This window comes from Arvicola amphibius, chromosome 4, assembly GCF_903992535.2.
Source record: "Arvicola amphibius chromosome 4, mArvAmp1.2, whole genome shotgun sequence".
Lineage (NCBI taxonomy): Eukaryota > Metazoa > Chordata > Mammalia > Rodentia > Cricetidae > Arvicola > Arvicola amphibius.
The window spans coordinates 157,732,811-157,750,511 of NC_052050.1; the positions used below are offsets into that span (position 1 = coordinate 157,732,811).

Here is a 17,701-nt window from a genome sequence, read left to right on the forward strand (position 1 = left end):
ATGGCTTGGATTCCACGAGGTGGACGCGACGCCCTGGTGAAACGCTGAAACACCGTGGCTAATCACTGTGATTAACATTAGCCAAAACCATCAATATATTTGTTAGTCACCGAGCTAAGCTCTTTACGTGGGAAAAAAAAAAGTCAATTCTGGGGCACCTCTCTTGTCTAAGATTTTCAAAAATGCGGATGATTAAATTGCAATGTGTGTTTTCAGAGGAAGGATCAGAACTCAGCTAGAAGAAAAAAGGAGGGGGGGGGAGATCAAAGAAGTTGGTTGGAAGTTGCAGGTTGCAGGATAGATGGAAATACTAGAGGAAGAGCCAGAAACTTCTGAGTGCGGGGGGGGGGGGGGGGGGGGGGGGGGTCCACACTGACTAAAGCAACAAAACTTGGAGTCATCCACGGTGTAGCCAATGGGGACCTGCTTCCGGTTAGATGCAGAGATGCCCTTAGTCTCTTAGGGTCACAGACAGGATGAAGTCCACGGAGGGAAACTGGGCAAACAGGTCTTTCAGGGCTTGACATCTGACCTGTTAGCTCTTTCACTCAGCAGGGCTTGTTGGTGTTGATGCATGGATTAGGTTAGTGACCCCCTTCCTGTTAAGGGTTGAACGGTGGCTGAGTAAACTCTGGTGGTACCAGAAGCTCTGATAGTCAATCTGAGAATGTTGCCAACACCCAGCACACCCTGTTCCCACGCGGGAACCCCAAAGTACACTTCACCACACCTTGGGAGGACAATCCTGAAGGCTGAAGGACACCTGGGATGAGATTGTCCCCTGCATTCCCCCCACCCCTCCGTTCCTCCACATCCTTGGCCTCTAACCTCTCTGCTCTTCCTCCCCCAGGGCTCTACGAAACCTTCCTAACCAATGATGAACCCGAATGCTGTGACATCAGGAGCGAGGAGCAATCTGCACCCCCACCCAAAGGGACCGTGAACAGAAGAGACTCCTGTGCCAGGAGGTCGCTCACAGTGTCCTCGGCCACCAGACTGTGCCCCGCCCGGCTCAAGCTGTGTGTTCTCGTCCTCATCCTCCTTCACACAGTGCTCACGGCCTCCGCAGCGCAGAACTCCACGGGGCTGGGCCTGGGCGGCCTCCCCACGCTGGAGGACAACTCCACCCGGGAGGACTGAGCGCAGCCGGGGCACACACGGGGCGCGAGCGCACGGCGCAGAGCGCAGGGCTGGACAGGTGCACGCTTTTGCGCGCAGAGCATTGATGACCTACCCGGGATGTGCACCCGCTGCTGCCCGGGGAACTGAACCCACCCGGGTGCTTTACCCTCGGACTTCCCGCAAGACCTGTGGGTAACATTCAACAAGATGGGCCCGATTCCCAACAAGGACACAGCTGCAGCTTTTTATCGACTAAGAGGCTGCCAGTGACTCAGTTTCTCACACCATTTTATACACTGTGTTTTAACGTTTGGAGGTTTTTATTTTGTTGTTGTTGTTGTTGTTTCTTTTTCTTCTTTCTTTTCTTTCTCTTCGGTTTGAATTTATTTTCCGTTTATTTGATTTTATTTCATTTTTCTGCACTTGTTAATGCAGGATTTCTTTGTGGGTGAACTTAAGTCTCTCCACTGTCTCTCTATTTCTAGTCATTGTGTGTCCATCAGTACTTCTGTCTACGTCCTGTCAGTTTCTAATAGAGGAATGACCGCTATAACCTCACGGTGTAGCAAAAAAATAAAAAACAAAAACAAAAAAACATAAAACAAAAACAAACAAAAAAACAACAAAAAAGAATTAAAAATCAACAAAAAAAAGATAAAAAAAGAAAACAAAAAATAAAAAAATTCCCTAAGCCTCCTTCCAACCCATGGACGCCACGCCCTGCAGGCCCTGCTGGCCCTCGCCTTCTGTCCCCAAGCAGACAACATCCGCTTGCTTCTGTCTGTGTCTCGCATGGTGGGTGTGTGTCTCGCACAAGCCGAGCAGAGGGAGCCAGGGCCTAGCGGTCCCTCTGGATGATCCAATAGTGCATTCAGAGAGTCAGGCAGCTCACAGGTTTTATGTGGGGGAAAAAAAAATCACACTAACAGAGTGAAACACGCTCCGTGAACCGAGTGGCTCCCGTGCCCATCCTCAGTTCTTTCTTCCTGGCGGGGCAGACAGGAGCGGTCCCATGGTCCACGGCCCACGGCCCACGGCTCATGGCCAGCAAGTAGCCCCTCCTTGAACACAGGGCGCTTGCCTCCAGCTGATGGGAGCAGAGACCAAGAACACAAATCCAGACTTCTGTTCCTCCTTTATCGTGGTGGAAGGGATCTAGTATACAGAATATGTACCATTTTATCCCAATATCGCCCTACACAGGGTTCCAGTTTCCTCCAGGTATAAAATGTATACAGCGTTGCATTATCACAGAGGAAACTCTCCTTTTGAAAACAATCAACCGATCAGCCATTTTTACTATCATGCGAAGCGTCCTCACTCCAGCAAGCTCTAGGCGGCTGAGAAAAATAAGTCTAATCACTGTTTGTATTTCTCTTTTTTTTCCTTTGTGGGAACATTTCACCTGCTGAGTGTATATGAATTTGCTTTCTAAAAAGGCTTGTATGGGTTTACAGTAGGGCCAGTGGAAGGAAAAGTCAATAAGGGCTGTTTTTACAAAACAAACAAACAAACAAATAATTTTAAAAAGACACTTCACATTCCTTCCTATTCTCTAACTACACTTGGGAAGTGCACTTCGGGTGAGTTTGCTGTGTGGCTGAGAGATGAAGGAAATCCATAGACAAGGTCCTCTTAGTGAACAAAATTTAGTTGTTAACTTTGGAGCTATTAAACACCCCGGGGCACCTGTTTTCGTTCCAATTCTCCCCTCTGCATCATGCTTAGCCCTGCGACATGCGTACAGTATGCATATTTTGTTTTGAATAAAATGTTTTGTTCCAGTCTGTTAAGAATATTAAAAAATAATAAAGGTATTGCTTAATAAAATTGCTAGAATTGTTTAGCAGTACATGCACAAATATTTTACTAGATTCTTTGTTTTACTAGTGTTTTGTTGAGACTGAAACCCTAAAATGCTCTGCATAAATACAAAAAGAGAAAAAAAAAACACCAAAAATATGCAAAACTCTCCAGTTTCTTTTTCCTTTTCTTCAAAAACAATCCCCCTCTCTTACAAACGGAGATTTATTTGCAGGTGTGCGCACACACACAAACACAGATGCTACATTTTAATTTGTGAAAACATGGCACTCTGTGGGGATGTAAAAGGCGCAACCGTGGCTTTGGGAGGACATGCTGACTGAGGGGGTAGAAGGACAGAAGACAGAAGACAGCTCCACGGAAAAGACTCCCCTGGAGAGCTGTGTTCCCAGGATGGAGGGTAAGCGACTGGATTCTGGGAATGCGGCCGCCCCTCCGTGGAAAAGCCACTCACAAACCTGATCTCTTCATCACCCGCCCTTCAAACTCATTCTAGTCACGCCGTAACCATCTCCATTCTCGAGCAAAACACGGTGTAAACAAGGAAAAAGTGCTACCCCTGTTTGCTGGTACAAAGAGAAGTTGTCTTTCTCTCTAAATATAGAAGACCATAGTAGTAACTAAAACCTAGAACCCTGGATAGATTTTGGAGGGGACAAATTTTCATTTTCTCTTCATATTCTTTGCAGTCCCAAATGTAAGAGATAGGCAGCTTTGCTTTTAGGATGAAAACAGGAGAATGTGAAAGAAAGAGAAGCCTCGTGTCTTTCCCTTGGAGATGAGTACCCACAAAAGACAGCTTTAGATGTAAGCTGAAATAATTAATACACTGCTAAGGGTTTATGCAAAACCATGACATGGGGCTGGGCAGGGGAGGTGCATGCCTTTAATCCCAGCAGTCCAGGGGCAGAGGCAGAGGCAGATGGATCTCTGTAAGTTCAAGGCCAGCCTGGTCTACAAGAGCTAATTCCAGGACATTTAGGACGGTGACACAGAGAAACCCTGTCTTGAAAAAACAACAACAACAAAGGCATGGCTTAGGTGAAGAGAGGATGAGAGGGTTGGAGTGTTTGCACACGTGAGTGCAAACACTCTCACACACACACACACACGAAAGTGAACCTGTCAGATGTGGGGTGCGAATCAAATGATCCCACACTACCTCCGAATAGGGTATACTAAGGTGTTCTTTATTGAAAGGTAACTCACGGATCACAATGAGGAAACAGGAACAGAATCCAACATCTAGGTGTGGCCAGGAAGGGAAAGACACCGAGCTGGGGCTCCTGCGGGGTTTATGGTACCCAAAGTCACGCCCAACCTGGTCCATCCAGCCTCTTAAAGGCCATTGGCTGAAAGAGGTTCCCCCCCTCCCTCTCTCTCTCTCTCTCACACACACACACTGTCAATGCAGAGATCACTGGGATACTCTGTAACACCCAGAGGATAATTCCCTTGTCTTATTCATGTGCTGTCTTCAGTGCCTCTGGTTTATCATGACAGAAGGTGTCCCCTTTGCAGGACTCCCCCTGAGTCAAAGGAAAGCAAAGGGGGAAATTCCAGTAGATGGTGGCTTTAAACAGGCAGAGGACAATGCAGCCACTCCAGTCTGTTTCCCAGAACATACCAAGTGTGTTTAATGTTGGGCGCATGTTAATTCTGGCAGAATAAACTCCAGTCTTGCTCCTCTGGAGTCATCTCTCTCTGTTTTCCTCATAGATGGTGTCACCTGCATATTAGATAATGAACTACAATATTAACACAATTACCTAAGCAGGCTTGTAGAAGAATCAACAAAATTATAGCTGCATCATAGATATATGGGAATAAATGCCCCTGAATTCATTTCCCCCTTTCTCTTTCTCTTTCTTTCTCTCTTTTTTGCAGTAAGAAATTCCAGTCCTGCTAAGCAGAACATCATATAATATTACAGAGATTATTCACCCTGCTATTTACATTTTGGTAATTCATTATATTGGATTTTCTTTTATTACAAAGGTGGTATTGTCCCCCATACCACAATGTATTAAGGAAAAGTTGGTCTTTCATGTGACATCACTACCAAAAACGTTGGTCTCTCACTAATGAATTCATGCCTTTTGGGCCATTGACCCTAGGATCTTAAATAAAAGATTGCAGAAAGACAACAAAGACAGGACAGGAAGAAGGAAGGATAGAGGGAAAATTGGCTTTGAAGTGAATGTGTAATAAGCTCCTTCTGCTGGGGGAGAAAAGCAAATGAAAGATGTAATTAAATGTCAGAACCATGTGCAAAAGGCATGGGTTATCAGGTGATATTTGATAGCTGAGGAACATTCAAACATTAATCTTCTTGACTTTCATCCTCTTTAGGTAACTAAGTGAGCTGGGGGTTTTGGCAGCATTAAACCCACACATAAATTAAAGGTGTTTCTTGTTTTTCCTGAAACCGAAGCCATGTATTTGATTTCACATACATACATGTGTATATAGAAAAGAAATATATTATATATACTATGGCATAGCTTTACAGAGACATAAATATATATATATATATATGTATAATATATGTGTAAACATCATAAGTAAAACCTTAATTGGATAATTATTCCATCCACAACAACACATGCATAGCATTATGATCAATTATTCGTCTGCAAACCTTTGTGCAGCGCGCTTCTCTGATATGGAAAACAGACCCTCGAAATGTCTCCATCAGTAAAGGCAAACCAATTTGGAAATAACCAGAATCTCTTCCATCTTCCAAGCTTTAATGATGTTTGGAACAGACTGGATATGGCTTGCAGGGCTTCGGCTATGCTGGATAACAAGACTGGAAGTGAAGAGGAAGGTAAGAAAAAACCCTGATCACTGTTCACAGGAACCCCCACCACGTAGACACAAACTACCAAACCTGACTAGAAGGTCTCCTCATAGCAATGAAATGTACAGCTACTCCTCTCAGCCAGGGGATACTACTGAAGGCAAGGATCAAAACATGAGACATGTCCTTTTTTCTTGAGGCTCTGCAAGGCTGTCTTCACCTGCTACAAGACGTCCCAATGAAAGTTGAAGTAACAACTGCCACCTCTTCAGTCCCAGGTCACACGAATGGGTGGGTCAAAGGCACTCAGGAATTTCAGATTGTATCTGAGCTAGCTTTGGAGAATGAGGTGCATTTGAATCTTTGAGGGATTGAGTGTGTTCTGTCTGTATTCTAAAATATTTTAATTATTTAAAAAAATCCAACATCTTCAGGTTCTCACATGCAATGTTGCTTCATGCCTGTTTATTCTGCTTCATTTTTATTCTGAAGTCACTGTGAAGGAAATCTTCAGTAAAATCTTGTTGGAGTACCTTGCTAGGAGACATACACAGAGAGGAGGCCCAGAGCCGTGACAGGGATGCAGCTATGACCCTTCTTATCCTGGGGAGCAGGGAGCTGGAAACTTCAAAGGTGAAAATAATTTCTGAAATTTTGGGAGACACCAACAAAATGAACAGTGAGACACTCTTAAATACCATAACCCCTAATAACCTTCGTGAGTTCCTTCCAAATGCACAATGATCTGCTCACGTGCATTAACTGGGCCAGGAAGTTGTTCTGTTCCCAAACTATAGTAGTTTATCTCTATATTACATGTATTTGGAAATCTAGTAAACTGAACATGGCCATATTTTCACGTTAATTTGAAAGATTTTATATTACAGAATTAAAATGAGTTCTGATGAGTTTTTATGTAAATAGCTCAGTCTCACTAGATTTTTCTCAAAACTGCTGAGGATGATCCAAGTCTCTCATAAATGGAAATGTGGACCCATTCCTTAATACAAGTAAACTAGAGGGGTGGGCGCAGCCATGTTATCCACAATCCCTTAGGAGACCGGGTGGGAAGAACACTTGAGCCCAGGAATCTAAGAACATGTGGGCAACATGGTGAGACCCTATCTCAATAAGCAAATGAGGAAGTGGATGGATGGATGGATGGATGGATGGATGGATAGATGGATAGATAGTTGGATGGATGAATGATGGATCAATAGTTGGATGGATAGATGGATGGATGGAAGGATGATGGATCAATAGTTGGAGGGATGAATGGAGAATGAAGGATGGATAGTTGACTAGCTAGCTGGCTGGATGATGGATGGATAGTTGGGTGGATGGATTGTAAAGGATGAATGGTTGGATAGATGGATGGATAGATGATTGAATGGATAGATGAATAGATAGATATATACTTATCTACACTAGTAGGAATAATAAGGATACAGCCAAAAAGAGGACTTTTTAAAAATGTACACCTTTGATGCCTCTGGATTTTTTAAAATAACAATCAGTACAGAGATGTCAATGTATTCAGTGTGAATGCATGTCTAAAGTAACAAATAACTCTTTTTGTCTTTATTTAATGATATAATCTTCATAGAATGAAGCACTATGTGAAAAATAGGACACTAACTTCTTCTGGAGTGAATGCATTAAGCAGGATGATTGCTTACTTTTTCTTAATTCTCTAATTCTTATCTCTTCCCATTGAGCATATTCATTGGATATTTTAATGCACTCATGTTAATGTTTTGCCCACTCCTTATTTCTGACTCCAACTTCAAACTTACAGTTTGCATTGACATACGAACTGTGATCCTTGATCTATGACGTAGACTTTCTCCTGTGACTTTACCTTAAGACCCTCATCCACTGCCACACTGGTGGCTTTAAGAGTCTTGCACCAGATAGTCAGCTGACTCGAACATAGATTACACCTTGGGTAAATTTCAACTATATCCATCCTTCTTGGAGTGTATCAGTACACGAAGGATGCTGTAGTAGGAATCAAATCTATAACATAGTAACATTTTGTATGTAGAGCCTAAGAAGAAGGCAGGGCCTGCTACTTCTTCAATTCCTGTTTTCTCTTATTGCCTCCAGATGACCCTCATTCCCGTATCTCAATAAGCCTTTTAACATTGTACTTAAAGTTATTTTCCATTTGTCTTAGGTTTGCTGATGAGGTGTGATACAGTTGAATCAGGTACAAATACAATATATAATGATTTTTAGATGGTTTTTGCTGAGTTTTCCCAAACACAAATTCCAAGTAAATACACACAAAGAACAAATGTACTAACAAGCCTGAGAACTGAAGAATAGAGAAGAAAGCAAATAATAATAATAGTTTCTCCAAAAGCAAAGCAGATGCCTTATTTCTTAAATTTCATATTCTAAAATCATTAAGATAGAGGCTCAATGATTAAGAGTACTGGCTGCTCTTTCAGAGGACCTGGAACGGATTCCCAGCGCCTATATGATGGCTCACAACCTTCTGTAACTCCAGTTCTAGGGCTTCCAATGCCCTCTTCTTACCTCCTTCAGCACAGTGCCCCCTGCTAAGATGTGTAGCTCTTCTCTCTCAGAACTATGCAGCTTGAAATTATCCTCGTTTTCTGACACAATTCTTCCACTGTTGGTCCGTCTAGTGACTGACCACAAAACAGAGCTGGGTAAAGTACTCCGTGCAAGTATTGATTCTCCTCAGGTCTAGTGGAGCTATTGATCCAGTTTTAAAGCCCCATCTAGATGCCTACATGTTTCCAGAGGTGAAAACTTCTGCTCTTCCTGTTTTGGTTTTACTTCTTATTCTTGGCTGTGTTTAGAACAGCATGGATAACTGAGAGAAGGCGGCCTAGCAATATTATATGCTGACTGGATATTTTATCATTTTAATAAGAAGACTGGAAACCACTAGTTGAAGGTACCTGGGGGACCAGGAGAAGAATGTTGCAAATTTGGCTCTAAAGCTGAGTATCTGTCTTGGCTAGGCCACAGATCAGTCACGTGATAGCTTAGTGATTTAATCTGGGCTTCTACTGAAGCACAGGCCAAGGATTCTCTTATTCAGAGAGACTGGAATGAAAGTCTGTGTTGCTCTTTTCCCTTCCTCACTTAGACTCAAAGGTATGTAAAAGTGTTGGTAAGTGAACTTTAAGTGGCTATTGCCCAAGAAATCAAGCCCACTGAAAACCTCAGTGGGACCTCTGCTATAGCCGCATGCAAAACGGAGCTGAGCCTAAGCACTGTGAGGTAATGCAATGCAATGCTTTTCTCTGAAATCCATAGAGAGAGATCAGGTTTTGAATATATAAAAACACATCATGATGATAATTGTGCTTATAAAAGTAAAATGTATGCAAAATATTCACAGATATTTTCACCACAATTAGAGTCAACAATTGTTTTTAAATCAAACGTCTACTTTTTCATTAAAAAAACAGTCATTTGTTTAATTTTGTGGGATTTGAAGATATTTTTCTGATTCCCTTCAATCTGAACACTTATTATTATTACCTTTTATTTATTTTGAGTGTGTCTGTCTGTGTGTGTGCACATGTGGCGGTCAGAGGAAAACTCGGAAGAGTCGTCCTTTCTTTCCACCATGTGGATTCCAGAAATTGAACTCACTGTGACATTCAGACTTCACTGTGGGGCACTTTTACCAAATAAGTTATCTTGTCAGGCTTCTCTTCAATTTTTAGGTTTTTATTTTATGCCTAAGAAAAAAATAGATTAAAATTTCTTTATTTTTAGTCCCTCTACATGGTAAACAAAAAAATCCTCATGTTATTGTTATTGTAATTACCTAAATTTATTCATTTATTACTTATTTCCCCTCTTCCTCCTAGGTATCTTTCTCTCCCACTACCCTCTGTCCCCTATCCCTCCTCTCCTATCCTCTGCCACTCTCCCTTCCTCTCTAGTTCCCTCTTCCCTTCCCTCCCTTTCTCCTCTTCCCCCTTCCCTTTCCCTTTCTCCTCCTTTGCCAGTCCTCTACCCTTCCCCCTGCCCCTCCTTAGTCTGCCCTGCTCCCCTTCCCCCTTCTTCTCCTCTCACTGCCTGCCTTGCCTCCTTCTCTGCCTCCTTCCCTCCCCTGCCCTCCTTCCTTGCTTTCTTCTCCTTCTCTGCCTGGCCCCCTTCCCATCCTCTGCCTGGTCTCCTCCCCTTCCCCCTTCTCCTGATGGAGGAGAGTTATCTGTCTATGTTTCTTTCATTGGTTAATTAATAAAGAAAACTGCCTTGGCCCTTTAAGAACAGAAAATTAGGTAGGTGGTGGTGACTAAATCCACTCAGGTTTTTAACCTGAGAGGGCTTTAAATAAAGGAGAGAGAGTTTAACACAGCTTTTTGCTATTTGCTAGGACGTGCCATAGAGAGATTTCCTGTTTCGGCAATAGCGGCAGAGAAAAAGCTGAGTCATTTTAAAACGCAGCTTCCTTGTGCTGTGCCGCCAGCGCGAACTCTGGCTTTAAAGCATTTCAATGGCGTTTATAGGACTGGATATTTGTGTTCCCGCGTGGGATCGGAAGGAGAGTGCACTGAGACTGGTCCAAAGGCTCAGAGATCCCTGCCTGCACCTGGGCAGATGGCGGAATCAGGCTTAGGCTAGCGGGAGAGCATGGCGGATTTCTGCAGATGTTTCCAGGCTGCGCGGTACTCTGCGCGTCAGATTTGGCTGTAACTTGGATGAAATGAGTTTCTGTGCTGCACACTCAGTCTCAGAATTAAAGTGCTGAGTATGGCTCCTACCTGGAGGCCCCAGAGCTAGTAGAAAATGGTACATCCTCCATTTTGAAATTGGAGAGAGGTGGAGCCAACATCCAGAACAGCCCAGCGGCTCTGCAGCTCAGAGGTGCAACCGATTAAGAGTCACAAGCGGCTCCGCCATGTTGGACTGGGCGGGGCAAGCCCGCAGTACCTGTTTTTGACCTAGGAATGTCACAGCTTAGAGTCTTAAGCGCTTAGCAATGTAAAGGCTCAAATCAAACAAGTTTCTCGACAGTAAAAAAATTACAGATTCACAATAGGACAGATTCAGACATAAAAGACTTTTAAATGAGTCACAATGTTGAATGAATGTATGTAGGCTTGAGAGAGAAGAAGAAAACATAAAAAATAAAGTTAATGCCTTAGAAAAGGGTAAAGTCTTTAAAGAGACAGAGTACAGATAGTTATAGATTAAAAGAAGTAAAGTGATAGAGTAAAAATAAGCCACGTAAAAATGGAAAATTCACAGAGAGTCTGGATTATGTATTTTGTTGTGTTTTCTTTGATTTTTTTGACTGTAAAGGAGCTAAGTACAGAGAGACATTTCATTATATGGGCTGCCAGGCTAGACCAGAATGGACATCTTAACGGTATGACTTCAGGATTTGGATCTAAGAACATGATGCTTTGGAAAAGAGTTTCTTCTTTTGTTTTCACAGAGGACGAGACTCTGTGGATTGCTTCTATCCCAATATGGTATGATAGACCACGCCCTCCTGAAAGGTTGCTGTGAACATCTTCAAAAAATTACTTCACTCAACTGCCAACTGAGAGGAACCTAGCACACAGGTTACACCATGAAAGACCTAAATAACAGCGCCCCCATTCAGCAGGAAGCAGTTTGGAGAGAAAAAACTGCGCCCATTTTCCCAAATATTGCTTATAAATGTTCTTTTACATTTAAAGGGGGAGATGATATAGATATGAATTTGCATTGGTATAGATTTTAAGGTCAATTTTGTTATATGTATATGTATTTCTGATCTTGATTAAGCTATTGTGATTGCAGTTCATTTTAAAAATTGTAATGTATAATTAGGAAATATAGGTTGTTAATGGATAATCATTGATAATAGTTAAGCTTATAGTCATGTTATTAGATTTTCTAGATATGTAGAGACATATTTCAGTTAGATAGACATTCTTCATATCTTTCAAAGACTGCAGAATATGGCATTTAATGTTTTAATAACTTAGGGTTTTTCATGACAATGAGACACGTCTGCTCCTGGCAGCACCAATCTACTTCAAGAGGAAGATGAGCATCGAAGAGGCTACTTATGGAGTTTGTTAGCCATTTGGGCAAGAAAATGCTCTTGCCTGGACTGTTGCATAAACTGGACACAAGGAACCCACAGAAAGAGGACTGCTGAACTTGCCTAAAGGTGAGATGGTCTTTCGGGGTTCCTGATTCATGAAAGAGTCTGCGAGACGTTCTGCAGGACACAGCAGAAAGTGACTGAACTGTCTTTGGAATTTCCTGCTTCATGAAAAAGTCTGCTGGACACTATGGGCCTGAAGGCTGAAGATGGATGCCTCAACGGTACAGAGGAACTTTGGGTGACTGTCCAGGCAGCGAGTTGTCTCTGTCATTTCTAGAGTTTTATAAGTTACTTATTTCTTATTTACTTAGGTAGCATTATATCCTTCTGGAGTCTTTGATGGAGTTGAAGAATAAATAGATAGTTATAGTTTTCCTTAGTTATGATAAAAGATAAAATAGATTTAAATATTGTAACTGTAATACTTTCTTGATAACTGTTTTGTTATATGTAATTTTGCTATGTTAAAGTTGAAGCCTTTCTTTTTTGTTTAAACAGAAAAAGGGGAAATGATGGAGGAGAGTTATCTGTCTATGTTTCTTTCATTGGTTAATTAATAAAGATACTGCCTTGGCCCTTTAAGAGAACAGAAAATTAGGTAGGTGGAGTAGACAGAACAGAATTGTGGGAACAAGGAAGTAGAGGGGGGGAGACGCTTCAGGCATTCGCCATAGTGAGTCTCCATGCTGCTCCTCTCCGAGATGGACGCAGGTTAAGATCTCTCCTGGTAAGCCACACCTCGTGGTGCTACCCAGATTACTAAATATGGGTTAAAGGAAGATGTGAGAATTAACCAATAAGAGGCTGAAACTATGGGCCAGGCAGTGTTTTAAAAGAATACAGTTTCCGTGTAATTATTTCGGGTGTAAAGCTAGCCGGCAGCCGGGTGGCGGGACTCAGCCCTGCCGCTTCACACTACATTCTCCCCTTTCCCTCTTCCCCCCTTTCCCCCTTCCCCTCTTCTCCCTGCCTCCTCCCCTTTCCCTTTCTTTTTCTCCCTTTCTAACTGTGGCCTTTACCTGCTCACCTCCAGGGAAGATTTCCTCTGATGTGAGCAGCTCTGGGCCTGGCTGCTTCTAAGCTGCCTAGACTTCATTAAGTGCTATAAAACATACTAAATATTGTCTTGGAAAAAGTTTAGGTGACAAATCAAGACTTGGTAATTTTTTACTAAACACCATTACAATGATTAATAAAAAAAATAGTCCTTCCAATCAAAAGAATCTAAGGGAACTGTGGGCAACCCTGATGCAGTATTCTCAGGAGAAGAGATTAAAGGTGCAAAGAATAACTGGCTGTTCTCTGGGCTAGCAATTCAGATTTTCACATATTACAGTAAATATAAAATTTCTACTTCACACTTTTGGCTTTAGTAAAGCAAATGTTTCAACTAAAATTCAAATTTACCCTTGACAATGAATCCCTTCCTGCATACATTACTGAAACAATTGTTAAATATCTATGTTTGTGTTGCTATTGGAATGATCCTCTGTCACATGAGCCCTTCCCTGAAAAGTCACAACATTCCCAGCAATCCCATTTGATTTTACATTTCCCCAAACTCCTTGCAAGCCACACTGTAATGCTGCTATTTTGAAGTGCAGCGATACTTTAAGAGATCCAAGGCTAAGAAAAACACACCAAGGACTTGCTCATTGAAGATAAATTTATGTGTAATTCTAACTGTTGGGCAGCTACAGGGCACAGCTGAATCCTGGGTACAAGCTTAGGGTCTGCAAGTGAAATTATCAGGTTACTGTACTCTCAGACAAAGGGAGCTCACTGTCTCCTCTCCTTCACCGACAAACTTGGCCAGTCAGTCTTTTATTTCACCCCTGTGCTTTTCTCAAATTTCAGTGTCAACTGAAAATGCATTTCTGTGATATTGAAGGGAGATGGTGCAGTCCAGATAAAATCAAATTTGGGCACAGCACAAAGTGCTGGCGTTTCTGGGCTGATGGGGCTGGAGATCATGGCAGAAGCAGAGGTCCTTGTCACTAATGCTGAGCTGTTCAGTGAGGACCAGCACCCAAGGCTGCAGCTAAACCCAGGGAGACAAGAGTTGGGGTGCCATTGTGTCCTTCCCTGACTCTTGTAACTGCTTCAGTAAAAGTTCATCTTTTACTCTGTTATCGGTTAGCATGCAATCACAGGATCTTTACAGATCTGGAGAGATGGCCTGCCAATTAGAAGTACTGGTTGCTCTTCTAAGACTCAGATTCAATTTCCAGAGGCCACATCAGGCAGTTCACAACCATCTGGAACTCCAAAACCCTCTTCTGACTTCATGGTACCCATGTAGCTGTAGAATATATACAGACTAGAGCATGTATGCATGCACACACACACACACACACACACACACACACACACACAAATAAAAGCAAGAAATGCTACTCATCAAAGAAAGAATCTTTGTCTCTAGTAATGTCCATAATTAATTTTCTTTAATTTGGTGGAGAAAAAAGAATCACTGTTTTCCAGAAAAAAAAAAAACCTTAAAGAGGGCACATTAATGCTAATAAGAATTACAAACCTGGGGAAGGTCTGTCAAGCTCACATCACCTACACCTCAGTGTCCCCAGTGGTAATTTGGGGAGCCTCTTGCATTTTCTCCTGTAATCTTCACGCTCATGGAAATTGCTGCCAGTCTGTGAAAATCCCATGTTTTTAGTAAGAAGTAGTGCTGTTTAGTCACTTTCAGGGATCAAACTCGGGCCTCCTGAGTGCTAAGCCAAAGCACTTCCACTGGAGACACTGCACCCTTTAAATGCCACTTTTCAAGAAGACATTCAGCAGGGCCTGATACATACATACGCCTGTGGTCTCAGCCCCTCAGGATGTTTGTGAGCCAAGGCCGGCCTGGGCTCCAGGAGGAGTCCGAGGCAGCTTTGATGACTGGGTGGGATTTGGTCTCAAAATGGAATCAAAACAAAAGCTGTGAGGAGGTAGTTCAGTGACGAGCACCCGTCTGTCTGTGCTGTGAGACTCTGGCTTTAATGCCCAGCACTGCAAAAGGAAAACATGTAATTTTTTAAATGATGGTTTGGTCTTGTTTTTCTTGTATGACAAGAGATGTAGTTGGTATTTATTCATGTATTGTAATGTAGTTTTTATGTTACATGTATTAAGTATTTAGGCTGAATGCATTCATGCACATCAAATGCATGTCTGGCGCCTATGGTGGCCAGAACCCGGGAATCGGAGTTACAGATAGCTGTGAGACACTACGCGAGGGATGGGGGTTGAACTTGGTCCTCTTCAAGGCCAGTGTTCTAGCTGGAGTTACAACTGCTGCTCTGAAACACCATGACCAAAGTAACTCGGGGAGGAAAGGGGTTTTATTTCTTCTTAGCTTTCCAGGTTCGCTGCGGAGGGAAGTCTGCAGGAGCCCAAAGGCCGGAGCTGATGCAGAGGCCGTGGAGGAGCGCTGCTTGCTTACTTGGTCCTTGTCTGAGGGTTTCTATTGCTGTGAAGAGACACCAGGACCACAGCACTATTTAATTGGGGCTGGCTTACAGTTCGGAGGTGTGGTCTATTATCATCAAGACAAGAAGCATGGCGGCATGCAGACAGACATGGTGCTGGAGGAGGAGCTGAGAGCTCCACCTCTTGAACTGCATGCAGCAGAAGGAGATTGGGTTCCACCCTGGGTTGGGCATATACTTGAGCATATGAGACCTCAAAATCTACTCCCATAGTGACACATTTCCTCCAACAAGGCCACGCCTACTAATAGTGCCACTCCTTACGGGCCACGCTAATCACATGAGTTTATGGGGCCATTCCTATTCAAACCACCACAGTCCAAATGCCTTGCTTAGCTTGCTTTCTTATAGAACCCAGGACTACAAGCCCAGGGGTGGTTCCACCACCAACTGGCTGAGTCCTCCCCTTTCAATCCTAATTAAGAAAATGCCCTACAGCTGGATCTTTTGAAGGCATTTTCTCAATTGAGGTTCCCTTCTTCCAGATAACTCTAGCTCATGCCAATTTGGCATAAAACTAGTCAGGACAAGCAACAAGAGTTCTTAACCACTGAGTCATCTCTCTAGTTCAAAGAAGTGTCACTTTTAAAGGCTGTGTTCTGGGATTAGCTGTTTCCACCTTGGAAGCACTGGGTGTTGGGCCTTGCCATACCCTTGCTGCTAGTTGGCTATTTGTTCGTTATGTGAGTACCCCAATGATTCTGGGCAGCATGGATCATGCCAGCCTTTATCCTACATTCTGAGCATAAGCCAAAATTAAGTACATTTAAAATGTCCGCTAGGTTTCATGTGCTAAACTTCTCAATCATTTGCACTACACACAACGTGGCGATGTTTTTCTGTGACTTGAACACAAAATAGGAACTCCCTGGAGGCCGGGTCGTAGCTCATGTTACATTTCCCGCCCAATGGACTAAAGCATCTGGCTTCCATCACCAGCAAACAGACAAAATTAAACAAGAAGAGCTAGGGTATGTGGCTCAGTTGGTAAGGTGCTTGCTTAGCATGCGTGGGGTTGTGGGTTCAATCCCCAGAACTGCATGTACTGGGCCAGGGAGATGCACTGTCTTAGTCAGGGTTTCTATTACTATGAAGAGACACAGTGCTCACATCAATTCTTATAAAGGAAAACATTTAATTGGGATTGGCGTATAGTTTCCAAGGTTTAGTCCATTATCATTATGGCAGGAAACACGGCAGCATGCAAGCAGACATGGTGCTGGAGAAGGGACCAAGAGTTCTACATCTTGATCTGCAGGCCACCGAAGGAAAAATAGTCTCCCACTGGGCCAGACTTGAGCTTATAAAACCTCCAAGGCCTCCCCCACGGTGACACGCTTCCTCCAACAAAACTAGTCTTATTCCAACAAGGCCGCATCTCCTAAGAGCTTCCCTCCCTATGGACCAAGCATTCACACACATGAGTCTACAGGGGCCACGCCTATCCAAGCCTCATGCACACCTGTAACCTAGCAATGAGAAGGAGGAAGTTAGAGGATCAGACATTCTTGGTCTTTAGCTACGCAATGAGTCTGTGGCCTGCCTGTGTCGTAAATGATTCTGTCTCAAACCGAACAAAGCCCTCCCTAGAAAATAGTCACTGCATCGTTAACATTAGAGGTCATTTGCTGAGTATGAATGCAGACGAGAAATAAGTTAGGAGCTGCAAACTGATTAGTCTTTAAAAAATATTTGTCATTAAAAAGATCTGTAGAAAGGTTAAAACTCAGTTCCCAGATGGGCATTTACATAACCCCATTTATTAGAAGTCTTCATTTTAGAGCATGCTTGAGAGACCCTGCAGCTTACTAATGGTGATTTAATGTCACCTAATGTGATAAAAATTGGTTAATGGGAATTTATTTTAGTATTCCCCGTATTAGGCAATTAATCACTTAAATCAACCATACATTCCAGCCATGTTAGGAACTAAAAGATGCTCTGCTATGGTCCTGATGAGAGATTCACACAGCTGCCACTCAACAGCCATGAAGGAACACAAAAATCTTGTCATTTCCACTGCTAAGTAGAGATATGAAGAATTACTCAAAACAGAAATGCAGTAAATGGGAAACACTGATCAATCTACTAGATTTGAACAAAATAAACACTGCAGGTTTGGTTTTCCCACTGGGGGGAAAAGAACTAAAATTCTCTTTTTACCATCAAATAACAAAGAAAAAAAAGCAGGACTCATGGCTCACTAGTAAAAACATACAGAATTTACCCAAATCTGCAGTGTGGTACTTCTAAATATAGTAACATAGGGGAAACTCTTAGCTAATTATAACGCTTTCATTTAGGATTACAGTTACTAAAGCATAATGTATTTTTATTACAGAGAACATTTTAGCCTGGGATTTG

The 17,701-nt window shown here is 42.7% G+C and overlaps 1 protein-coding gene across 2 annotated transcripts in view; it reads left to right on the plus strand.

The window, feature by feature from the left end:
• The window catches only part of Nalf1 (NALCN channel auxiliary factor 1), a 462,371-nt gene extending 459,934 nt beyond the window's left edge, over positions 1–2,437 (plus strand). For both annotated transcript variants that reach the window (XM_038327914.1, XM_038327915.1), the window contains one exon: positions 851–2,437. In XM_038327914.1, the coding sequence (XP_038183842.1) occupies positions 851–1,140 (290 nt within the window). In that variant the 3' untranslated portion in view covers positions 1,141–2,437. The remainder of the gene's footprint in view (positions 1–850) is intronic.
• Positions 2,438–17,701: the final 15,264 nt, after the last annotated feature.